General features: G+C 35.8%; 1 protein-coding gene across 1 annotated transcript in view; it reads right to left on the bottom strand.

The window, feature by feature from the left end:
• The window catches only part of DTNBP1 (dystrobrevin binding protein 1), a 74,246-nt gene that overhangs the window by 33,005 nt on the left and 14,238 nt on the right, over window positions 1-27,003 (bottom strand). The window contains exons 6-7 of the mRNA XM_054813978.1: window positions 20,990-21,122; window positions 6,673-6,695 (exon numbers count right to left, since the gene is read on the bottom strand). Of these exons, the coding sequence (XP_054669953.1) occupies window positions 6,673-6,695; window positions 20,990-21,122 (156 nt within the window). The remainder of the gene's footprint in view (window positions 1-6,672; window positions 6,696-20,989; window positions 21,123-27,003) is intronic.

The raw sequence follows: 27,003 nt of genomic DNA, 5'->3' as shown, positions 1-27,003 counted from the left end.
CAAAATCAAAAGCCAGGTAGCTACAAGGACACTTTATCATTTGTTGTTCTTCTCCATCTATCTTATCCTATTACACTATAATGGAAGACTTAAGTATTTAAATGTATTTGCCTCAAGGTTTGACTAGAAGTGCCCAAGTCTCAAATATTTTCATTCTCAAGAGAATGGTTGTCATATAGGGGATTCTGATCAATTCTTGCCACAGACGATACAGAACATCCAAAATTGCAAGGTTCTCCTCCCATAGTCTTGATGGGAAATAAGCTGGTAACACACATTATTAACTAGAAATATATAAAAATATTTTCAGCTCATAGCAAAATAGTGAGGAAAAAACATGAAATCTGAATAGCTATGAAATTATTACTCCATCTTAGCTTTATTATAATAAAATTAAGTAATTGTTTCTCAACTGTTTTCTGGTATGCGAAATTAAGAGTTGTCATCTTTTCTATCTGTGCTACAAGGTTTAAATATTGAAGTTTTTGACCATGGTCACCTAAATCAATTCTAAAACAACCAGGAAACACTCCTAGCAGAAGCACTGCCTATCTCCCACTGCATGTTTTGGAAAAAGCACCCAAACAACCAAAGACACTCTCCTTCTCCTATTCAAATGAGTCACTGAAATGCAAAATCACAAAATACAACATTTAATGAGAACTCTCATTATTAACCAACTTTGTTATGAATACAATTTGTCAACAAAAAATTCTTCACAGTAATGAAACATCGTGAATGTTCCTTATGTGAGAGTAGTCTATTTGGAAATGTTAAAGTAATCAAACTCTATGTGGAAGTATGATTCTCTACCACAATGTCATCTACTCCTGCTCAGAAGAAACATACAGGATTGTGTGTTCAATATTACAGCACACCTTCCAGAACAGCTACATCATTGAATGTATGAGCTTTGTCAACCACAAGCTGTAAAGATCTCCACTGCATATTATCCATGCATTTGGAAGACAACATGAAGATTAGGAAAAAGTTATTTTGACAGTCATCAGAATACATCACAATAAAGACGATCCCTAGACTGGAAGAAAAAAACCCATCAGTTTGACACACCATTTGTTGCGGCAAGTAAATTAAAAAAAGAAGAAAAAAGAGAGAGAACAAAGGGATGGAGCCAAGAGACTGCTCCAAATATCCTGTGCTCTTAGAAAAGGGAAGAGTGAAAGCCAGGAAATTAAAGTTTAGATACAAAAATATTTAAGCTACTGATAAAAGGACTTGAAAACTGCAATTTCAATAGCAGCATCTTAGATGCATGAGGAGGGATGACAAAAGATCTGCGTATCAAATGTGACCCAATGACTTAACCTAGAAGAGAAAAGCAAGGAAAACACCTCTCTACTTCACCATCCTCCTTCTCAGAAAGAGTATTTTGATAAAGCTTTTACAACTTATCAGGACTTTGTTGGGAGAGATCTCTGATGCAAATGGCTGAAAACATATTTTGTTGTATTATAAATAGAAGTGCTGAAAATGGTCATATGACCGGTTTCCCTGAGCTTGAATGAAACTAATCCTGTTAAAGCTTAGAAATATGCATGACTCAGTAGCCAAAGCCATGTGCGTATCTGCCCTTACAAAGTTTCTGCTACCTTTCATTGTCCAAAAGCGCTGTGTTGCTGATTTCTAAATGGCTTCTATTGCTTTAGTTTTCTTTCTAGAAACAAACTCAAAACATTTCATCCTAAACTTTTTTTTTTTTTTTTAATAAAAAGGGACCTTTAGAAGCAATTTTTAAATCTATCATGTATAAAGTTCCCATTTGGACAAAGTCTGAAGTAAACTCAGCAGCATATGTTATTACCATTATGCAATTCTACTATTTTTATAACTAAGTTTTTTTTCCATTATCTACCTCACTGCTCTGCTTTACTCTTCCATCTTGTAAAGAGATTAACCATATTTTGTAAATATGTACTACACAGTCCTGGAACAGAAGAAATATTAACTTAAAAAAAAATTGAAAAAAGTAAAAAATTGTACCATGTGCCTAGAAGAATGGTGGAATGATTTCAAACCTCAGTGCAGTCATGAACAGGTTTCAAGTATCCAGAGAAAATAACTACATCTTTGCTATCTAATTTCTAGTTTCTCAGCTGTAAAAATTAAAATGATACACGCCCTTTCTAAACCATGGAAGAGTACAATCTGATACCTGTGAATATTGAAATATTAAGATCAATTCAAGCAATTAGAGCCATTGCTCAATAGATGTAACCAAACAAAAGGGAAACCATTGTAACTTAGAAAATAATTAGTTGTAAGATAAGAAGCTCTGGAACAATGTCATTTTAAACAGCTCGGCCTTGGAAGAACAGATGTGCAAAGATAAGAAAGTTACAAGGTGATCACAAAACCAGCCTTGAGGGATAAGGTTTACTCAGGGCTGAGCCTGAAGACCCCCCGACGACCACCCGGAGGTGCCAACAAACATGCGCGAAAGACATTAGCATACGCTAACGAGTTCCCGGAAAATCCATGAATGTGATAAGCACTACTCGGAAATATACTGAATATGTATATTAACATAGTATAAATACTTGCTAGTTTTGTCTTTTGGGTGTGCACGTTAGGTGGAGTTATCCCCCGTGCACCCAGCACTGCAATAAGGAATGCCTGCTTTCTAAAACTTCAAAATAAGTCTTAGAGAGTGAGTTATTTTGCCGCTTTCCGGTAACAAATCCATCAAATACTAAAATGAAATACACATTTACACAAATATTGACTAAAATAGATTCTATTATTGCAAGAAATTGCTAATATCCACAGCAGAACATTTTTTTTTCCCCCAGCAGCTTTGTAAGCCTCTGCCAGGACAGGACAGCACAAAGCATAAGCCAGCTCCTACAAGCAGTTCTTCACACATTGGAATTGATGCACGCTAGGAAGAAACTTGCGGGCTACTTCATATGGCATACCCAATGTTTTCATTCATAAATCCACCATCTTTTAAAACAAAGGTATCTGAAAGACAAATTACTAAAAAAATAAAGTGGACAACGTTTGAGATGTTTTGTCCTGGTGCATACTCATACTTCAGGTATACAAATGCCAGTGCTGTAGCACTATCAATAGGGACACCGCACACTCCCCCATCTTCACAGGGAGGTGCTTAACAAAGAAGCAGGAAAGCTTCTGACCTTCAATTTCTCAGCATCACGGATTATTAAGTAATATGTTATGCTTACACTGGAATAAAAAACCCTTGACTTTGGAAGAAAAGAGACTGGAGCAGTTTGTCCTGCCCCTGTATACTATGGGTACAGCAAACAACAAAGGAGAACGTCTGGCCCTGTAAATAGTCTTAAAGGAAAAGGAAGAAAAAGAAAAATAAAATCTACTTTTCACGATGGAAGAAAGTACAATCCGTAATACAAATGTGAAAAACCATGGCAACAATAGCATTATGTACTTATTTCATGCTATCTAAAGGCAATAACATCAGTAAGCGAGAATGTTAGTAGATTCTCAATACCTTTCAATGTTGCAAACAGGTACAGACACTGAGCCTTGTTCGAGCCCCTTCCTGATGACACCTGGTATCCTCAAAGAACATACTTCATATACTTTCTATCCTGAGCAAGGCATGAGAACTCAGCACTGGTGGATGACAGAGTTACATTTGGACACTGGAAAACTTGCATACAACCCTCTTTTTACCCCCTCTAGCAAACATTTAAAAAAATGTTTTGGTAGTACTTCAATTTCTGCAGATTCAGAAGAATGAACTTATATATTTATGAAATATGTTTTTATGCAAGACATTTACCATCCTTAATCTGGAAGCCAATACTTCTTAGCATATGGGTATCCAAATTCACAAATAACATGTTACTATTATGAAAACTGGCATTTCTGGTCTCTTCCATTAAAACACAATTTAATGTAGAATGTTTGCAACTGCACATGCATTGAAAGATATAAGTGTATACCAAGGTACTTTAAACAGTTCTTTCCTGACCCCTACACTGGGTATTTTATGAACTGAGTATTTATGAACACATTTCACTCTAGACAGTTATGCAAGGAAGAATTAGTTGAGGTTGTAGTCTGTACTCGAAATATAAAATGTAAAGAATCTTCTATCCAACTAAACATATTTCAGTTGGAACCAACCTTTCTTGAATACAGCAAACCAGAGTTATAAGCAAGATAAGATCTTATAATAAAAGCTTTACATAATGGTACTAATACTTCCTCACCTCAACCTTAAAATAAGTTAGGTTATGTATCACTCGAGGTATTTGCTTTTTAGATGACTGTTATATCGGTAACTTAGACACCCTTCCTGCTCTTGCTGCCACCTTTTTCTTCTTCTGTGCCAAGATTTCTAGGTCCATCTCCTGAGTTATTTCACCATGCTTCATCAATTGAAACTAAACCAAACCAAGTGACAGATCATTTTCTGAACAAATCTAGTGAGCCTTAGAAGCAGCTTAAAGCAGAAAAATGCAAGAAGGAGCCACTAGTTAGATTGGGCAAAGCTGTTGCAGAACTGAAACATCTGTCACTACGAAATCATGTATCCTTCATGACCAGGAAGCTCTTACTCTCCCTGTTTCTAATCAGTTGAAGTGCATGCTAGAGACTCAGAAATCGGCTGAAGATCCAAAATGGCTTTAGTCGGTCTTTTCTTGGCAATCTAATGAACGCTTCTACTTCACAATCCAGGTTAACAACAAAAATTCCAAGTAGCATCAGATCTGAGAAAGAACAACTTAATAAGCAAGAAACCATAAAAATATTTCCTGCAAGTATGTATTTCCAATCAGCCATGCACCTGCTTTTTAATAGTTTAATCTCAATTTCCTGGGAAAATGTTAGGCAAGACAGTAAAAGTTGTTGCCAAAGTCAAAATACGGTATCTATTTTTTATTTTAAAGCATGTTGTTGTCATCTTATGGAAAGAATTTAGACTTGCTTGAAAGTTTGGTAGCTATTACTCTTCTCTCTTCTGTCAGGTACAAGTTTGTCCATCAGTTCACTGTATGAAAACATACAGAAATTACGCTGACTGATGTTTAATCTCCATTTTTAAACATCTGTCACACTGTGCTTTTCCAGCCTTTCCATAGCTTCTGCCAATTCTTTTGGGTATTGTGGAATAAATTGATCAGTTGATTCAAAAATGTCCAGCAGACCTGGAGCATCTTCCCTTGTTACAAGATGAGATCCTACTCTGTTCCCATTGACACTAGCTGCATTAGCCACAGACCACAGTTGAACTTTTCAGTGAAGAAACATGCAAAGACTTTGGCTTTTTTTTCTTGACACCTGTTTGCAATTTTCCCTCTTCGTAGTAAACTAAAAACCCTGTCTTGGCTACCAAGACAAGCCTTGTCTACCCCAGACAAACTTTTCATAACTAGTATTGGAAATCTGTATGCCTCTGTATCCATTACAGAACAAGTTACTTAGCTTGGTATAAATTTCAAGGTCAACACACAGCTAACACCTTCCTCTTCCATGAAAATAATTGTCTTTATAAATACTTACTGTCAAATAAAGTTACAATCTCTATTGGAAAAACAAGCCAAGAGAGAAATAACGCTGGAAACCACCCTTCTGGCTTCCAGAAACTCACTTAAACCCCCCAATCAATATGAACAAAAAAACGAGGATTCACTATTCTCACAAGCATCATCTACTACAAAGTAGCTGCCTTGCTTTGGAACAGAATGAGCTTAGAGTTATCTTTGGTTTTGTACTGAGCTAGTCTGTGTTGAAAGCTGTCAAATCAATCAAAAAACGGGTTGTTATGGCAAGCTACAGATAAAGTGACATTTTATATAATCTGCGTTGCTTGTCTCAATGTAAGCTTTATTATTTTCCTTTTTTAGCATTATGGAAAGATGAGATAGTAATGAACTGAAAAGGCAAAGAGGAATGCAGTTGAAAGAAATTTCCGTCCCTTCCTTCAATTTCAAGAGACAATTAATTGACATGAGTCAATGTACTTGACTTCATTCTCATAAATAAAGACTAGTCACAAAGCCACAGTCACACCTTATTAAAAGCAAAAGATAGTAGCAACTGTCAAGCTGATCAAACGTTAACATTAGTAAGCAGACTAAGCCTGAACTTAAGATTTACTGAAACGGTAATGCGTTCCATCTACGTACCACGGACAAAGCAATAACACGTGACAGAGTTTCTAGCCATTGCATATTATTTAGGACAGATATTTGTATATACCATCGTGTATATCCAACAAGTTGAGCTACAAAAATTGCATTTGTCTGATGTAACATAACACTGTGGAAAATTTCCTAGAAATAGTTAGACAAAAGTCTAACAAGTAACAGCCTGCAACACATCAAAAGCACATTCATGCTAGAAAAGACATCAACTAGTTGAAGACAAAACCCTGAACTTCCAAAATTGAACACCAAGGGAAAGGCTTGAATTAGATACAGAATCTCTGAAACCTAGCTAAGAGAACAGAGCCGTCTGTGTTCTTCCTACACTTATGACTCTCCCAAAGAAACCAGTAGCAAGAACAGGTAAACTGTAAAATAAACAGCCTGCTGGGTCAACATAAAAATTAACATTATCAAATGCAGACCTGGAACAGTTCCTCACTAGTTTCACTTAAACCAAAAATTACTGCAACTCCGGCAAATATTCAAGTACAAAATTAAAAATAGAATTTACCTTTGAAGGTCTCAAGTTCCTTCCTGTTGGAGAAAAGCAGAATTAAAAAAAATAAATTAGAAATACTACATCTAGAACTACAGGAGATACTTTACACAGTTGAAGACTCATTGAAAGATGAAAAACCAAACAATATGAATATCATTGTTTATAAGGGTAGTATTACTAAATGTGTATCTAAAGCAAACACTATCAACCTAATTAGAAATTAGGCCACCACCTATTTATAAACATGTACAATTATATAAATATTGCATGTTTATATCTAGCCACTTAATTTCTAAATACGTCGTTGCAAAATAACCGAGACTTCTTAAGGCTTTAGGTACTAAAACATCCATTGCTTAGCAGAGCTTTGCCAATTCATATCATAGTGAATAACAACTAGTGTTCCATTTTCATCAGTGTTATTCAAAGCCCTTCTGGCAACAGCGAAAGAGAAAAAATTGACAGTATCACTCGGTTACAACACACTCCAAAGGCAACAGAGGCATACAGTGACATTCCTCAGAGGAGAGAATTTTAAAGTACAGCACGTGACAAACAACCCACAATACTCACGTACCAGAAAGCTAAGAAATTAAGTCAAAGGCAATAGTATCTTTTTTTTTCTTCACACCAGGCCACCTTCCACTTTTAGTGGTGATGCAATTGTGAATGTAAAGGCTATAAAACTAGGAGAAATATTCTGTTTTCAAGAAATTGCAAAATGCTCCATTTGCCATCACCACAAAGTAGAGATTTATCATGAATTTAAAGACTAAAGAAAAATCAAAGCAAGCTGGCCTTTTCCTTAAAAAAACGCTCATTGTTAACAAACATCTCTTCAGCCTGTGTTTTGGTTATATTCTAAGTTTTGAAAGTAAAAGTGATTATAAGAAAAATAAATTTAAAAAAAGATTGAACTAACAGTTGTTCAGATGAATGATTCCATTCACCATACAGACTAAAACATGCCTCAAGTCATTACTGAATCACCTACCATATACACTGTTTCACAATACATATGTTATAACCATAATACCATAATAACCTCCTTCTCCTCCCTAACAAATGATGCAGTTCAGCATTTATTCTTGCATGAAGAACAGACAAAACAGTTTTGAGCCTGTAACAATTTATTTTCTAAGCAGGACAAACTATTCTAAAAGAAGTGAGAGAATACATTTACCTCCACATTTTCAGTGAACATCCCACTTTTGTCACCAAATGTCAAATACAGGTTTTTAAAAAGAATGAGTGCTTTACCGGGAAATAAGCTATATTGTGATTTACAATAGAGTAGCCTATTAGTTGTAACTTCCTGTGAGTATCTATTTCCCATCCTGCTTCTCCTCCATCCCTTTCCCAAGCTAATTTCTCCCTTTTTTTACCACAGAAAAAAAGCTACTTCACAACACCTACGATTTGCAGGTTCATACCCTAACAAATTTTTCCTACCCTGTGTACTCTAAATATAATTATGAAATTCTTAAACACTCTCAGAAGTTGCACTCCTTATGTCTTAATACTGGTATACTAGTTGCAAAAACAATCACAGGAAATGCTTGTTTTCCACAGACTGAAACAAAACCATATTGAGGAAACATCTTGTGAAAGAGGAAAAAACCTACACTACTTGTGCCTAAAATCAGGAGTTCTTATGCCACTTGTCTCGAAAAGGGAAGACAAAACAATTACGGTCATGTTGTTCAAACAGATTAGCAAACAAGATGGTAATACAGTAACCAACTGACAGTGATATTCATTGCTTTTCTCTAAAACCCCAGAATTTTTCCTTTCAAAAATCCATCACTAAGATGGATTAAGCATTAAGATGCTGTCACTATATCCATATATATAATTACTATTCATTAAGAAAGTTGGAAATGAATGTTTGACAAAACTTTTTTTTAAAACACCTACCTCTGAAAAATTTAAAATATCTACAATTAGAATACGGTAAAAATACAGATTTGCAATATAAGGATCTGCATTTCCTAGTATCCTCATACCAATTCAGATCCAAAGACTGATGATTCTTTATATTTTAGACAATGTGAATGAATTGATTGCACCTTGTGGTTTCTCACAACAATCTTAAAACATACATTTAGAAATACACATTAAAAATATGCTCATTGAAAATATGCTCTGCATCAGCAACATGGAGGATTTTTTTTAAAATCAAATTATCCAAATAAAAACTTGAATTTTAAAAATTTTAATCCTAAATCTCATTCATCAGCAGCTTTGATGAGAACCAGACACTAAACTTAAAGTGGAAAAGAGACTATGACTTGTAAGGACACTAGAAAAACAGATGGCTTAATATTAAATAGGTACATTTTCTAAATGTGTAAGTACAAAGTTCTAGACAGATGTAGAGAAAAAAATATTATAAAATATTACATTTCTCCTCCTCTTTGTGTGTAAATAACTAATTCTGTATCTATTGATAACCTGTCAGGAAGAAGACACCTCCTACATCTTCACTATGAATCTAGAGACAAAAAATCATCTGCAGAAGTAAATGCATTGAACTTACATTAAGAAGGAAAATATGTATTTGGAAGAGAGACGTTTTATAAAACAGAAAACAGCTTGAGTAATTAAAATGAAAAAGATTAAACTGAAAACAGTTCTGGAGAATAGTGACCTTCAAAACAAGGTTAAAAGGCAAGCAGGAGGAAAAACTTGCATTTGGACTGGCTTGGATGAGTAGCTAGGACTGCTGCCTTATTATTTTACATCTTGCCATATTAAATTACCAGCTTTGATGCTATAAATTACATTTTTGTATTTGTTTTTATTTTACTTTAAATTGTTCATTCTTTGAGGTAATTTTTCACATTAGGTTTATACAAAAGCTACAGCAGCAGAGCTCAACCTTTGATGGATAGCTTACTAACAACATCATAGTAGAAGACAAAACTGCAGTACAATGAATCATCTCAGCAGAAGAGTTCCGTCAGCTGCTTCAGCTCAAAAGTATATTATTCTATATGCGTTTTCCGCAGGAAAAGGCTAACCTTCCCCTCTACCCCTTTTGTCTAACTAGTTTAAGGCAACTGAAAGCTTTCCACAGAGAAATGCTCCTGGATTTTACAGACTTTTCATCCAAAAAAATTCATGCACTTCACAGATGAATGAGATAATCCTTTCTACTATTATTAGAAAGAAAACACAGATATGCCTTGCTCCTAGCCTCACCACCTATGAAGGCTCTTGAAGCCCAGCGTGGGCTGCTCAGCATCTAGCCAGAATTAAAGGAACTCCCATACTGGGTCTGACCAATAATCAATCAAACCCACCAAATCTGACTATATGCTCTTTTATTGTAGCTACTAAGTTTTAGGTTAGTGCCAACAAATCTGGCTAGTTATGCAAATAAGAATATTCTTTACTTTTTTACAGCTAACAGTAAGCTTTCAGAAGAAAGGACTTAATAGTTGTATTATAATATGAATACGTCCTCTCAGTGAAAGAGGAAGTTCAGTACCACTGAGCAAGAAAAGTCTAAAATAACAGGCTAAAAGCTAAAATAATCAGACTCTAAAGGCATGGAGGTGCTTTAAAAGTAATTTTGTTCTGTGTGCAGTGCAACTTATGAAACCCAGCCTCTTTTCTGAGAGGCGAGAGGTTGTACAGGCACCATCTACACAGGGGTTATGCCCATGAAAACAGTTTGGCCACACATATAGGCAGTAATTTTCATCTCTCCCTTTCCAGTTGCTTGTTTTCATAAAATAGACGGGGGGCTTAATTATTCTGTGAAATGCCATACCTCTCAAATTCAGTTGAAAATAACCAACAGGATAGCAGCAAGGAAAGGGCAACAATTATCAGCAAAACCCCAACTGCATAAGCCTGGCTGCCTACTTCTTCAAGATAATACTTAAGTCAGGACAAAGATGATATTCAGCTATATTTTAAGGCTGGCATAAGAGACACACTAATCAGATTCTCAGCCCCTTCTGAGCATGATGGATATAGGTAAATCTGATGATAAACCCCTCGATGCATCATGTCTAAAAAGACACAGCTGATAATGTCTCCTGGTTCAAAATAGCCTAAAGAAATGAAATCAAAGCATAGTTAATGCAAAAGATTCGGTTGAGAACTTCTCTGAAACATTTCATCAAAAAAGACCCGAGCAACAGGTACAGAGGAAAAAGTCACTGGGCAGAAGATATAGACAGTAGGAAGAAGATTCTATTAGTTATCGCTGCTAAACAAAAATAAATGCAGAAAGAGGAACATGGGAGGAGGAGGAAAAGCAAGAGGGGGAATGCAAGTAAAGATCAAAAACAAATGCTTGCTGGATGTTTCCAACTTCACAAACTAGAATTGCATGTAAGGACAAAGACAATGCTTTAAATCCTGTAAATTCAATTTATCTGGACACCACATCATTCCTCCAAAATTCAGTCCTCTGATCTTCCAGGTGATCCAACCAGATTTACAGACCATGCAATACAGCCTTGTGTGGCACTCTGCAACACACAGAAGCCATCTAGGGTGTCTGGCTCCTGGTTCAAACAACTGGGTCACAGGATGCGGCAGCTTCAAAGTCAGCCATTACAGGTTCCACAACGAATATGGGGTGGAGACAGAGAAGGACAGAGAGGCCCTAGTACTGGGCTTCCACCTGCTCTACAGCAATTGGACAAATTTATCAATACCAGTCTGTAGTCACTTCTAAAGAGAGCATAGAAATAAAGTTAGATAATTCGTGACAGTGTCCGGCACAGACACACAGGCCATAACAGAGAACTGAAAGCAGAGGACAGAAATAGTCCCACGCTTTCTTATGCTTTTAAGGTAAACAATAAAACACACACATAGCCTCAATAAAATACTTTTACTTCAAGAAAAATCACATCTTGCACTGAGGGGGCCTCTTACCAGAAGCCAAATTCAAACAATACTTGAATCAAGTATTCTATCTTAGACTGAATATGTATTTCTGATTTTCTATATTCCAATATTTTTTCATACCTAAAAATTAATCAAGAAAATACAGCTGCCAGTAGATGACAACTGGGTTTGTAATCACTTAGGCTTGATGTTTCTGCTGAAGCATGTGGCATGGAAATACGTGCATTGTCTTCTCTTGTCACTTTTAGATTTCAGGAATTAAAAGTAGTGATGAAAACAGGTCAATTCATAATCATATTTAAAATTTGGGCTGCCTGCAAACTCAAAGGTGTTTCTGTTATTTCACAATTCACTTCCTTCTTTACCATCGCACAGATCAGCAATTTTTACTAAACAAAAACAAACCTTCCCAAACACTTGGAACTCAGAATACAATTGTATAGCAAAGCTTTGATTCAACTTGCCCAGAATTTAATATAAGGCCTACAGTAGCAGATTCACTGGTTTTGTTTGGGGTTTGGGGTTTTTTGTTTTTGTTTTTTAATAAAATTTAAACAGAATGGAAGGACAAAGTATCAAAGACAGTAACTTCTGCTAAGAGCTTATTGATCCCCTAGTAGTGACCACTGTCATGTTTTCACTACCCAGTTGAGGAACAGAGAGCAACTGGAAAACCACGCATCCTGCTGTACAATTTGCACAGCAGTTACACACTGTTCTAAGCAGGTATCCATAAGGAAAATTCTTAAATCTTTGAGTAGTGTATTAAATGCAGACAGCTCAAAGCTTTGCAAATACTTCTGAAAGCCAATCGACCACTTATCAGTGATTCCTCGGCTGCTCAGTTCATTACAGATTCTTATTTATATTTATTTAAACAATGGTCTTCAAAGGAGTCAAACTGTTCTTTGATCACCTCAAGATAATAAATGTCATCAATAATTTCAAAATATCACCCATACGATCTCAACCCACAGAATCATTGATAAATTCCTAGCCAAATAAGAGTGTAGACTTAAAAAAAAATAAAAAAAATCCAGTGTAGTCAAAACCATCCTGCTTTAAGTGAATGAAATCAATGGGAATTTAGTTTGTTCAACAAAAGTAAGACCAGGTTCTTGGGTTCTACTGTATCTTGCAAAGGGCTGTAACACTAAGATCAATTTTCCAAATGTAACAAAACACTAGAGAATTCAGTTAAATACCGAGAGACCACAGAAACACCAAATTCTTTACAACGACACCAGCAGGCATAATTGACAGTTCCATATTTTATCTTCAGGGAAAGAGTAGGCAGATAAGAAAGTAACAAAGTCATAAATGAATGTCAGGAATTATTTTCTAACACCAGCCCTGAAAGTAACAGCCAATAAATTCAAGCTACTAGACTCAAGAGTAAACAAAAGACAATCTCAAGACAGCATATGGATGGTAAAGATAACGTATTAAATTTGAAAGATTTTACAATTAAATGTGCTTATAGAAGTTGAGTTGTAAATACTATTTACAAACAAAAATTAACATTTAAACAAGGTATAGCTGCTTATCTGCAATTTCATTTAAAAATATTTCTGGCACTTAACAAGATCCCAAACAAAACCTGAGAGATACTGCATTTCACTTGTTATGTCTGATACCATTAAGTTTTCAAAATGATATAAAAAAAAATTCCTTCCATAGCCTGACTGAACTCAGCTAAAAGCCATGAGAGGGACTTTCCTCTGGATGTCATCAGAAGTAAAAGCAAAAAAATTGAGAACTCAAAACTTATACCACTTGCATGGTACACAGAAACAATTTAAGTACTTTTTTGTGTGCTTAGGATTCACACTTATGACCATGACACAAAAATGTTTTCTCTACCCTAGATTGCTTGAGCATCCTTTTCATCCTTTGACCTCTTAGGTCAACTAAATACTTTCAAATATAATGACAGAATCATTTTGGTTGGAAAAGATCTTTAAGGTCATCTAGTTCAACTGTTAACCTAGCACTGCCAAGCCCACCACTAAACCATGTCCCTAAGCACCACATCCACACATGTTTTAAATACCTCCAGGGACTGCAATTCAACCACTTCCCTGGGCAGCCTGTTCCAATGCTTGACAACCCTTTTGGTGAAGAATTTTTTCCTAATATCCAATCTAAACCTCCCCTGGCACAACTTGAGGCCATTTCCTCTTGTCCTATCATGTTATTTGGGAGAAGAGACCAACACCCACTTCACTACAACCTCCATTCAGGTAGTTGTAGAGAGCGATAAGGTCTCCCCTCAGCCTTCTTTTCTCCAGGCTAATATGCTTTGAGCCTTCAGGCTTTCAGCCTGAAGCAATGAAAAGCCTTGAAGTAATGAAAAATAATAAAAAAAAAAAATCTAAAACCACTATTAAAATACTGTTGGAATTAAGCAGCAGGCAAAGATTTTCTATTTATCTGAAGAACCACTGAGGACAGGTCAGGATTCTTCACCATCAAATGTGAAATTTTATCCAGTAAAAGAGCAAAGAACTATGGAATTTAAATGATGTTGCAGTGGAGATTTTTTTACTTCCATACTCAAATGGAGTTACAAAAGTAGCTGAAGTCTTTCTGTGTCTTCCAGCAAGTCTTCTACAGCAATTTCATTCCAGAAGATGGAAGAGATCAAAGCAAAATTTCCTAACAGAAATTGCAAGCATCAAGTGGTAAATACAACCAGAACCAAATACTACCCTCATACTCATCAATTTCAGGGTACAGTGAAAGCATTTCTCTTTGGATGTTTCAAAAAAAGAAACAAATATTTATCTTGATGAAAAACATTGGGGGTCACCTTTCAGGTACTATCATTCAAAAGAACAGTTAAAATTAGGGAGATGGTATCAAAACCAGAAGAAAACAGTAGAAGTGAAATCATTAAAAACAACCACGCATTCTGTCCTCTGCTAATAGACTGATACGGGCCATTTAACATTGGAACCATTCCAAACTGGAATTTCAAATGTGGAATAAATTCTTAGCTCCCTCTAAAAGCTTATGCCTTCAGATGCAAGGTTTTGCACAGGACCTAATTTTTATGGTTTTGCTATCATCCTGTTGCTATCCAAAAAAAGGGAACAGTTCTTAAATTTAAATTTTTTTGAACTTTTATCTTAGCATGCAACATCATTAAATCACTAAAAGATATATGCATGGCAGTTTTGTTTATTTTTATCATGTAACCAAAGTTTGGGAATCAAAGTTTAAAGCTGAAATTTGAGAGAAGAAATTTAAGCAGAGCTACAAACGACTACAAGCTACAAAGAAATTTGAGAAGCTACAAAGAAATTTAAGAGAAGCTAAAGTTTAAGAGAAGGTATGAACAACTCTACCATCAACTCCACCATCTTTAATCTTTCCTAGAAAGAAAAAGGGTTCCTGCAAAAATGTTTTTGGTAAACAGCACGCAACAAAATCCAGACCTTCCTTTAACTTGGCCATCAATTTCCACATAAGCATTAAAGAAAAAAAATTACAGTATTCAAAAACTGGCCAAATTTCATTCATTAAATGACATATGTCACAAGTCCACAAAAACAAAGTAGAAAAAAAAAAAGCCTGTAACCCCACATGCAGTCTTTACCATCCATGCTGTGGTTCCACACATGCAATTGTGGTAGTTAGAAGTTACAACTTGTACCACTTCAGGGATCCTCAAAACACATCCCTTTGAGATAGGAATGTAAGATCTGTCTCACAGAGGTGTTGTCAATAAATGCATTGAACACTTTTTTTTTTTTTTTTTTGCACAATTTTTAAACAAACTGGTTTTGGATGTAAGTGAAAAGGAATTATTAAAGATCTCAGGAAAATAATTCATAGTGACGAAAGAGAATTTATCAGGAGGCACAGTACCTTGCTCAAAGGTGGAGAATGGATTTTAGTGTGGTAATGACAACCACCTAAGCCCTGTTCTCCTGCCACTAGCCACAATGAATGAATGATTTCGACAAATAATGCAGTTTTGAGGTGAGGAAGAGTACAAAACAATGATTTAAGGCAGTCCTAAACCATCTGTTTCTATTATTGGTACAATAAGTTTGGACAGAGAATGCCTAGTACTAACAGATTGACAGGATTTGCGAATTATGCCCAGTGACCAGCCCTACATAAAGGTAGAGAAAAGTATGCAGGATTGGCATAATGTGTAACATTTTTTAGAAAACATTAGTAAAAGGTGCTGTAACATGCAGAGGATCCAGCACAAACATTCAGTCTTTAATCACAGGTCACAAGCTAACAAAGAAAAAATCTTTTACATGCCTATTTAAAAGAAAACAGAACTATAAGGAGAAGGTACACAACAAATCTCCTTATAACAATGTCATTGTCTCTGCATCAAGCAAAGACCACCACAAAAGAAGGGCAAAATTAAATCAACTGAAAAATGACTGAAATTATACTGCACATTCACACTTTGCAAATAATATAAAAAAACCCTGCCAAAACCCCTACAATCTTTTGATCTGCTATGCATTTAGTCTTGCCCAATGTTTTCAAATACTTGGAACACTGACGGAAGCAAAATTCACTAATAGCGAAGCAGTCTGCTCCTTTGGGTTCGATGCATGCAAAATACTGTATTGCAAGTGTTCTTGCAAACAAAATAAAGTTCAGAGCCCTAAAATTACACAAAGGAAGCACAATTATGAAGGGAACTTTTCCAAAGCTTGTGCAAGCCTAGTTTTTAAGGATCAATAGGAATTCTCATTTCATGTGTCTCTCCAAAGAAGTGCAGTAACTGATGGCCATAAAATTAATTCCAGCCAGTTATCACCATGAAAACACTTGCTACTGATTATGCCATATGCAAACTCATGAACAGCGGGATGGAAAAGATCTTCACAATGTGAACTCTGCTTTGAGCACAGAAAATTAAAGTCATACAATTAATGCCTAATGAAAGCTCAAAGCCAGTCATCTACTGCACCCTCTACCATGAAAGCTGTCCTGAAATTAGTAATAAGTTCTGCATCCATCTTTGCAAAATCGTTCTTTATGTAACCAGGTACACGGAGGTATACCAGTTGAAAATCTATACCACCAGTAGACTGATCAAGAAGAATATGGCATGAAACCTTACTTTGATGAAAATTTTGATGAGAACTGTGAAATATGTAGCTAGATCTTAGAAATAATTCACACTACATTTAATGTTGGGAGGAAAAAATAAACTTGTTTGAAACATTTGCAACAATGGTATATTTTTTACATATAAAAAGTTAATTTGATAAGTTACATGTAAAGCTTAAAAGGGTTATGAAGGTACAATTTAAATTTATCACTGCCAGATGGGAGGGAGTCATCACTGAAGATGATGTACTGTACAGACTGCTGTTCCAGCTTATCACCTGGGGAATGCTATGCGATGTAAATGAGATCTACAGACATAGAAGTCTTCTTTTAGGCAACACGATTTTGTCTGGCAGTGTATCCATCTCGGTGGCTTTTTACAGTGATACTGCAGGAGGTAAAGATAATATTTGAAAGCAAAACATAGCAGAAAAATAATAATATGAAATATTTTTGTATGTTATTGAGTAAAAACCATCAATTTTCCAAAAGCAGACTAGTCTGAATTGTCTAAAGAAGTTTTTTGTATTTACTTTTTGAATGTTTATGTTGGTGAGACCTAACATAAGCCACTGTATCTATCTGCAACAATCCTTACTGTCCCTTATGCTCCCAAAGCAATTAGAAAGAGGGGAAAAAAGGCCACAGAAGACCATACAGAAGAAATAAACTTCACAGTGATAACTAAGACATTTTCTCCCATGCCCATCTCTAGTCTACACAACGCAGTTTCCATAAATTTTATACCCTTTTGAATAAAAAAGTGAATCAAACATTCTTCTCCTCTAGAAGCATAAAACCACCATCACAGCATGGCAATGCATCTAACAAGAATAATGACAATCTTCCAACTCCTCATCTACTGCGCTAATTATCAAGGCATGGGGTTACACATTATTTAACAACAAATAAACTTTTAAAATACAAAAATTAGGAACATATATACATTTTAAGAAGGTATTTTCTCCTCAGGTAAAACATTTTTTTAAAAATTTCACCGGAAAGCAAAAAAATTAGTCCCACTAAGGTTTGGAATATCACTAAACATTCATCTGTTGAAGCATACCCTAGCATCAGGGTATACTTTAGACTCAGGATTTTAGATTTCTTCATTCATTTTCCTTCTGTCCGTTCTCAAAGCAGAAAAGTACTGAAAAACAGAAGGGATTCTTAAACAAGACATCCTAAAAAAAATTAAAATTCAGACAACTATATTTAAAGTCAAATGACACACAGTAGAATGCATTCACTCATTTCCAGTGACAAGGTATCTTTGCTATCTCCACTGTATTCCTACAAAATGTTGCAGTTGGGCAGCTCCTTTTAATTGATAAAATAACCATGAGTTTCTATCACCATCTGAAATGGATACAAATGGTGCTAAGAGTTTCACAGGAAGTACAGCTTCAGGACAGAAACATTTTACCTTACACCATAAGCCTGCAATTTGGTGCACATAAAAATTGACACAAAAGTGAGCTTCTGTCAGTGCTTCCTGATGGACACAGTGCACTGCCTTGGGAATGCAAGAACTGCCATAGGAGACTGGAGGGATACAAGGAGTTTTCTGCAATCAGAAACAGTACATCCTTAGTAGGAGGGTGAAGGCAAGGGAAGAAGAATTATGCTTGACTGAGAAAAGGACAGGAAACAAAACAGCATGGTTAATAATCCAGAGATAAGCACATAGAAAAACAAATCACACACCCACACAAACACCAGGCTTTAAAAATATATTGTGGAAAACACCTTGGATTGATGAATCTACTTTGAAACTAGCACTCAACACAATGACAAAAGGGAAAAAATTGATCCGTTTGAACTGAAATAAAGTTGCTCTATATAACAGGAAGACCTGTTTCTGAAAATCAGTTACCATAGTTACCATAAGCTGCATTTCAAAGATTTAATGTTGACCTAAAGCACTTTCTTCTAAGTCTTTCATATAAGGAAGATTTTTCAAAAGACTTGAAATATGTGAGCTTCTAGCCTAAGCTCTACAGTGACTTTAAAATAAAATTACTTTTTGTTACATGCTTAAAATAACCACAGTTTCTAGAGTTTGTATTCATCTCAGTTTTCACCCCTATATTGCCAAAACACAAGTGGTTTTTTTTTTTTTTTTTTTTTTTAACACAGAACCACTCACTCCCTGAAAGTAATTTTTGTGCTAAAGAGAGAAGATAAGACTCCTGAACCCCTCCTTGATTCTTTCAGTAGCTGGTATCACAATAAAAACCCCAAACACTACAGACGAAGACAGGATAAAAGTTCTAAACATACATAACAAATCACACTCACATTAAGCTTACTGGCTGTTCATTCTTCAAGTACCTACATAGGCAAGTGTCCTTCTAGCAATGAGCTAGCAGTTAACTTATCTAAATAAATACCATGGTAATGATCAACCAGAAATTACCTGCATTTTTCCTGTTTTGTCTAGATCTGACCTAATGTAATCAGCTTATAATTACATTAAGTAGTTTGCTTAGCATTCTATTTATAAAACTGATTAGGTGCTGCTAAGCAGAGTAGGCAACAGTTCAACACTTTATTTTGATGTTGAAAGCATAGTCTAGGGGAGAAGAAGAGGGAGTGAGGACAGCAGAGAAACCAAACTCAGAAAACTTCAGAAAGATCACTACATTTTAGGAGGTACAAATCTGTCGCTTTATATACATTTTAAATTTGTGTGTTATTTGGTTAAATAGCATATATTTAGAATTTTGAAATTATTAAATATTTAATTACTCAAATAGGTCAGAAGAAATGAATATTCAGCCATACTGACTACTGCTGACTTTTCCTGGAGAGAGGGAAAATTATGTTGCCCTGGCAAGAGGAAAAACCAGGTTGCAGGAAAATGACAAGACCACTGAAGAGGCCCCGGCCTGAGGTTAAGCTAACCAAACAGGATGTGAAAAACTAAACGACATGACAAATTGCTAGATGTGTCAGATAACATAGTAAGATGCTGAAAAAAGCTACAGATAGCACTGTGAAGGATGGTTGGATTTCACAAATGGTTAAAGAGGAATTAGGTAAGAAACAGCCAAACATCACCGAAAATCAAAAGGGGACCTTTTAAGGTATCAGGGATCTTCTGGGAGGCAGAACTGCAACACAGGCGATGCTTCAGTAACCATAACTGTAACACCATACAGGGCCAAGATTCCCTAGATAATGGTATCAGAAATACCAAATTTGAGTACAGATGTAGCTAAACCAGGACCAATAGGGAAAAAGTAAATAGAGATGGAATGTTTATTTGGGAGGAGACCGTGATTAAAAAAAAAAAAGGAAAAAAAAAAAAGAAAAAAAGAGGTACAAGGATGGCAAAAGGAGAGCCAAGAGAGAAGAAAATGGATAAGCTATGCAAAATGTGACCAGTGCTGTCTGACGCAGCCTTGCCCTTGATCACCACATCCTAATTAGGACCCTAAACCAAACCAGTTGTTCTGACCACACCGCAAGTCAAACTTTCTTCCTCAATCAAGAGAGGTGGGGAGGGTGTCAGAGTGGCCCCCCTGGCTAACAGCAGGACATCTGGCTGGACAGATCAAGTAACCGCATCTACCCACCACTCTCTAACACAAGTCTGGCAGACACTGCCTTTGACAAACTGCTTCAATTTAACTGCTAATTTCCTCATTTATGTAATGGATTTAATATCGCTTTTCTTATCTCCTTCAGTAAGGTTATTTTTGGCACTCTCAGTAACACAAACAAGAAAGTAAACAGTTTAAATTATTTAAGCTCTTAGCATTTATCTCTTGCTACTTTATCTTTTAGGTAAACATGAAGCTCAAGAGTTGGAGGTTCTGATTTTTCACATATACTGCTACAAGTTGAACTTTGAATCAAAGTAGTAACGCCCTATCTTTGCAAGGAAGAGAATGGAAGGAGATTAACAACTATCATACAGAGTGAAAGGTACTCACAGTATAGAACTGAAAGGAAGATAAAGGAAAATGCAGTTCCTCACTTTACAGGTACAATACATGGGAGAAAAAAAGAAATTAAAAAACCAGGGCAAGGGATTAAAAGAAACAGCAATTTATCAGTGCTTAACAATAGTCCTTACTCCAATTGTTTGTAGAGAATAATAAGCACAACTTCATCTTAACAACAATGTAGCGATAATTTTCCAAACACACACTCTGTTCATCACCAAGAGTCAGACAGACATTCAATGAATCTATTACAAATTTACAACTTCCTGTCAAAGATTACTGTTTCTTTAAAAGTTGAAAATATAAGGGATTATATGAAAATAAAAAGGATTATATTATATATGAGGAAAAAAATAATCACAAAAGGCTTGTATTTTATGGTAATTTATATTCATAGCAATTGTTTTATTTACCTTTTTGTTTTCTTGTAGTTTTCCAGCTGTAGTGTCTGCATACATTTGTATCTTTCCAACTCACACTGTTCACATAGGTCCTCAAGACACAACAGATGATTCTCCATTTCCTCAAAGTTTGCCTCTAGCTGGGCTGTAAGAAATATTTGTATGAATATCAAATTGTATCAATAGACAGACAACTCACCTGAACAGAAACAAGAATTCATAAAGATAGATAATTAACATGGTAATAATTACATGCATATAAATGGCTCAGAAAGAGAAACAAATCTCAGCCTGTATCACATAGCAAAGAGTGACAGCAGAGCCACATTAAGGGAAATCTATCTGAAGCTCCTTTGCAGTAAGACACTGAACCACTGTATTTGCCTGAGCATCTTGGTCTCAAAGGCTTGTGGTCTGTACTTTGGGAAAAGAAGCATCCAGAACCCATAATTTAATTTTGCTTCTTGGGCACACAGTCAGTTCACCCCTTCCTGCCTGGTACCAACCTGAGGCATAAAACTGTGCTGACCAAGACTAGTACTGGTCTTAAATTATTTAAATAAAGCAAAAGTAAAGCATACTGGGAAAATTTTAACTCTTACATGACCTTGTGATAATATAAAAGAACACGGACTTCAAAAGTTTACTCTGAAGACAGACTCTTTAGTAATAGCCAAATCTCTAGATTTAGCTATTTTACATATCCATGCATTTAAAAACATGCAAACCCCTTAATCTCCTCTTTAACCTTAATTGTTCCGAGTCTCGACTTAAAAGAGATTATGCCTATGAAAAGCCCTGAGAAACCTGATCTTATCTCATAGTTCATCCTGTTTTGAGTAGAAATTTGGTTTAGAGAACTCCTGAGGTCCCTTCTGAACCTGAATTATCCCATGTGAATCTTGTATCAAAGGATCACGCTCCCTGTCGGTGATTAATGCTGAACTCCATGTGCCTCCTCAGGATCCCAAAGTAGAAAAAAACCTATTTTCCCAAACTTTAATCAGCTAGTCACTCTTGGATGGAGCTGTGTGAACACAGGACTATTATTCATCCTTTTGCCAGGACTTCTGCTATACCAGAGGGAAGGTAAATCGCAGGAGGAAGGATAAATCACATTTTACAAACAAAATCTCATCCAAAGAATAGAAAGGAGTTTGCAGTTCAGAGACAAATACACTGATCTGTTGCAGTGTATGAACTTGATTGTTGATGAGAAGAACTACATAGGTGATGAAATGAAACAGAAGAACACCTAAAGCAACTCTTGAGTTTTTGCAAATGGCTGTGTCTCTACCTTTGCCTGTAACAGACAGAAGCAATCTTCATAAAGCAAGACAGTAACTATTAAGTTCAAGGTAGAAAAGAGTGATTTAAAATTAATGTGTTTTGGATGCTCAAAAGAAGGAAACAACAAGCTGAAGGCATCAGTCAAATCTTCAATTCTGGTTTGGCCATTCAACTTGGAGCCTATGTTGGAGTATACAAAATTTCAACCTCCTTAGCCATTACTCACTTTGAAATTGCTATTCTAGTGGCCCCCTTAGAAAAGCAAAAGTTAAGACCTCAAAAACAAGTTTCCTAGCATGCATATTCATATGTTCAACTCCAATTAATAAGACTTTTTTAGTCCCTAACAAGTAAGGTAGTGCTCCACAATAGTCAGAAAGGGAAACATGAATCATATAATCAGCAAAGATTTCCTTAAACTATTTATCTGTACACAGATCACTTCCGGGGAGGCAGGGGGAGAAGGGTATGTATTGGGTTTGCATATTGGAGGACTGTCTCCCATGGGAGGGACCCTATGCTGGCGCAGGGGAAGAATGTGAGGAGTCCTGCCCCTGAGGAGGAAGGAGTGGCAGAGACAATGTGTGATGAACTGACAGCAGCCCCAATTCCCCATCCCCTTATACCGCTGATGGGGAGGTAGAAAAAATTAGGAATAAAATTAAGTCTGGAAAGAAGAAAGGGGAGGGGGAAGGTGTTTTATGATTTGGGTTTTATTTCTCATTACCCTACTCTGATTTGATTAGCAATAAATTAACTTAATTTTCCCCAAGTGGAGTCTGTTTTGCCCATGACGGTAATTGCTTAGTGATCTCCCTGTCCTTATCTCAACCCATGACTCTTTCATATATTTTCTCTCTCCTGTGCAGCTGAAAGGAGTGACAGAGCAGCTTTGGTGGGCACCTGGCCTCCAGCCAGGGTCAGCCCACTACAGGGCAGTTGACAATTAAATTGGAAACAAGTTTGAAGGGAAAAAAAAAATGGTTTCAGTTCTACAGATTGTGATGTGCAACCATTCATTGTTTACCACATACTCAACTTCCTCTCACAAAATCCAGTTGTATTCAAAGGGCAAGATCATGACTACAATTATGACTGGTGGTCCCTTTTTGCTTAAGGGATGGACTTTTCTGAGTGCATTAAAATCCAAACATCTGTATTATGCTAACTTGCTTTTCAGAATGATTGCTCACTCATTAATTTGCAAAATTCACAAACACAGTAGGGCTCAAGATAATTTACTAAGGTACCTATCAACCACTGTTTTTTCCACTTAAACCCACCACCTGCTTTGCTGTACTTGTTATTGAAATAATATTAAAAGACAACAAAGAACAGGAAAATAAAGAGGATGAAAAAAAGTGAATTCTAGAGGGCAACTGATTCCTAGCACTAGCATTTGAGCAGCCTCTAGTGGGAATTGCAGAAAACACTGTGCTCCTGAAGAACAGAAATGAACACTTATGCTAATGTCTTTCGCGCATGTTTGTTGGCACCTCCGGGTGGTCGTCGGGGGTCTTCAGGCTCAGCCCTGAGTAAACCTTATCCCTCAAGGCTGGTTTTGTGATCACCTTGTAACTTTCTTATCTTTGCGCATCTGTTCTTCCAAGGCCGAGCTGTTTAAAATGACATTGTTCCAGAGCTTCTTATCTTATAACTAATTATTTTCTAAGTTACAATGGTTTCCCTTTTGTTTGGTTACATCTATTGAGCAATGGCTCTAATTGCTTGAATTGATCTTAATATTTCAATATTCACAGGTATCGACAACAATCCTGCTCTACTGCAACACAGGTTTCAGAATTTTTCTTTCTGAAGTGAAAGAAAATTTGTTGCTCTTCACAAAAAAAGTTGAAGACTAGCTCCATTGCAATAGCACCAGCTACGGTTGTGAACTAACATCTCACCTACCCAAATGAGAATGTGTGCATCAAAAAGTTCCAGACAAAACTACATATTTAATCAATTTGAAACTTAAGCCATAAATGCTTTGATCAGCTCATATCTATATCCACAGATAAATAAGTTCACACTTTTAAAAAAGTATTTAGCAAAAATATGAAATCTAGAAATTCTTCATTTCCAGCTTATAGCTCACAGTGACACCTAGAATGAATCTGCCCCAGAAAGCCAGCTAATGTTCTAAAGAATACCTGCAAGACTACTACTTCTTTTCCAGCTCTTCAAGAAACCCCACAACCAAATGGTCAGGCCAACAATCACCATCTCACTCAAACAGCATTGCTATGAAGGAGAAAAACATCTCCTTTTAATGTTTTTAAGGAGGCTGGAAAAAATCCACTGTACCTTTAGATTAAGAATTTTCCTGTATAGTAAGTATGCCATACTTGGTAGAAATAATATCTTTTATCGAACAGATGAAAAAATAACTTGTTCTTTAGGTCACATCATTCCAATTATATAAGTTTGGCCTGTATTTCTTATACTTCACAGGTATAACACCACTATTACAAGTTTTACTTCCTAGTTTTAGTTTTTTTAATGTTAATGTTTGGTCAGATGACATTAGATTGAATTATCTTCCATCAGTGTACACAGTTTTTCTTAGTCTACCAGCTACTCAGGTATTAAAACTATTTATCTAGCACTCAATAAAAAAACCCTGATTTTGTAGCTGAAAACACTTTCTAAAGTTTAGCTAATTTAAATTTACCACATAACTCAAACTTATGTTACCTGTAGTTCTGCAGTAGTACAAAAATTCTTAGAAAAGCTAAATCACAGTTGTATATCAGAAAATACTGCATTTTCAATTTTTCCTACAACAACTTTAAATGTAGCTTTCCTGCACTGTCCCAGTCACCAAAACAACAGAAGCCACCGAGGAGTATTAAAGACATTTTTACAAAGTTCATTCATTTTTGGACTAAAAGTCAAAAAGGCAGAATACAGAAAGGATGGAAACAATTACATCAAAGAAATTCTCTGTACCTCTGGGTCAGACAGGGACAGAGATTACTAAAGCTTACAATGAGCAGTGGAAGACATATATACAGGAAGAGCTCGGTTCAGCTTCAACAGTTGAAAACAATTCTTTACATAAGTACAGTTCTACTAGCGCTGAATTTTGATTTGTTTTTAAAGAAAAGATCTTAAACAGCTAGTATCATATGAGTTACGTGAAGCTAAAGCAGCTTCTTTGCTGAAACTACATAGGAAGTACACTAGGATATTTTTCCTTCTGTATTGAAGACACAGACATTTCCAAGTTTACAACACCAAACTATATGCCTTTTATACATATATATATCTCTACCTTATACAGCAACCCCTCTCCGCTGAAGCATTCTGTCCTGAAGCCTATGAAAGAGAAAAACTCCCTGTTGAACATAGGTATCATTACACTACATTATTCAAATTCCCTGGTTTTATATACACACACAGCCCCCCAATATTTTCCTTGATTTTTCTCAGTAAAAGATAAATGCTGTTTCATCTCAAACGATGAAACTCATGAAAGCAAGCAAAGTAACAACAGTTTTTAAACAACCAGTTAACCAGTTAGAAAAACTGTTTTAGTTAATAATAAAATATGATTTTCACATTTTCCCAACCACAAATTGTTACTTCATTTACAGTAAAATTTTACAGGTCTCCTAACTTTAAAAATAATTTTAAAAGCAAAAAAACCTCACTAAAAACTGGAGTCTTCTAATGGAACGTGTATTCTAGATTTCTGCATCGCAAAATATTTATCCAGTTCATTTTCGAGAGCTATCAACTGCTAGATGCTAACAAAAAAGAAACTGTTATTTAAGTAACCAAACACAATTCAGAAGTCCAAGTTTAAATACCAGCTCTGCGAAAAATCTTGATCCATCAACTGTCTGGTCTTAAATTCACTCTTACTTGACCAATGCCTGCTAATATCTAAATCCTGACATAAGTAACAACTAATAAACAGATAATAGTAAACTAATGACTTATCCTCCCAGAAGACACCCATGTCTTCCTCAAAGAGACAAGTCTATAGGCTACTACTCTCCACACTTTTTCCTCCTAAAAGTACTGCTTCAGATGCTGTCTACAAACTGATGAAGTGAACAAAAATTAAATTCTATAATCTCAGAATACAAGATGTCACTGGAAGTTTTCTGCATTATTTAAACTGGAAAAATCTTTGGCATTTTTATCAAAAAATTAAAAAATAAGTATATTTCATTAAAACACACCTTTTTTGCTGCAAAACAAGTAACCAAAACATGGGGTATTAAGTTCTAAAAGTAGTTCAAATGTTACCAAAATCAAAATCTTGTATTTAATGAAAAAGATATTATAACCACTATGACCCTTTAGTTTCACAAGTTTTACTACGTTTCCTTAGTGTCTGAAGAGGCCATTTAGAAGCCTTTAATCCCACTTCTGAAACAAAGGGAACATGGCCTCTTATTTTTTTAAAAATGCAAATTCTGAACAAATTGGATTGAATTTTGCAAAGCTAGAAAATGGCAACTTTCATAGTTGATACACAATCTGAAAATAAAGCAGGACCTTCTGCTCAAGGTATAAACAAGGATATCTTCCCTAAGCAGTGCGAAAAGTTTCTGTTTCCCTCATGGATTTTCACACCCATCTAACCCATACTTTGGAAAAAAATATTTATTAAAGACTAGAGAGTAATGGCTTTTATCTCTGTGGATATATATGCAGCCTTATTTTCTTACCAGTCTCACCAGTCTAAATATTTTCACCCTACATTGGATCTGTCACCTGTG

This window comes from Grus americana, chromosome 2 (assembly GCF_028858705.1).
Source record: "Grus americana isolate bGruAme1 chromosome 2, bGruAme1.mat, whole genome shotgun sequence".
NCBI classification, from domain to species: Eukaryota; Metazoa; Chordata; class Aves; order Gruiformes; family Gruidae; genus Grus; species Grus americana.
The sequence above is the reverse complement of the archived record's forward strand: the minus strand, read 5'-3'. Positions and strand labels throughout refer to the sequence as shown.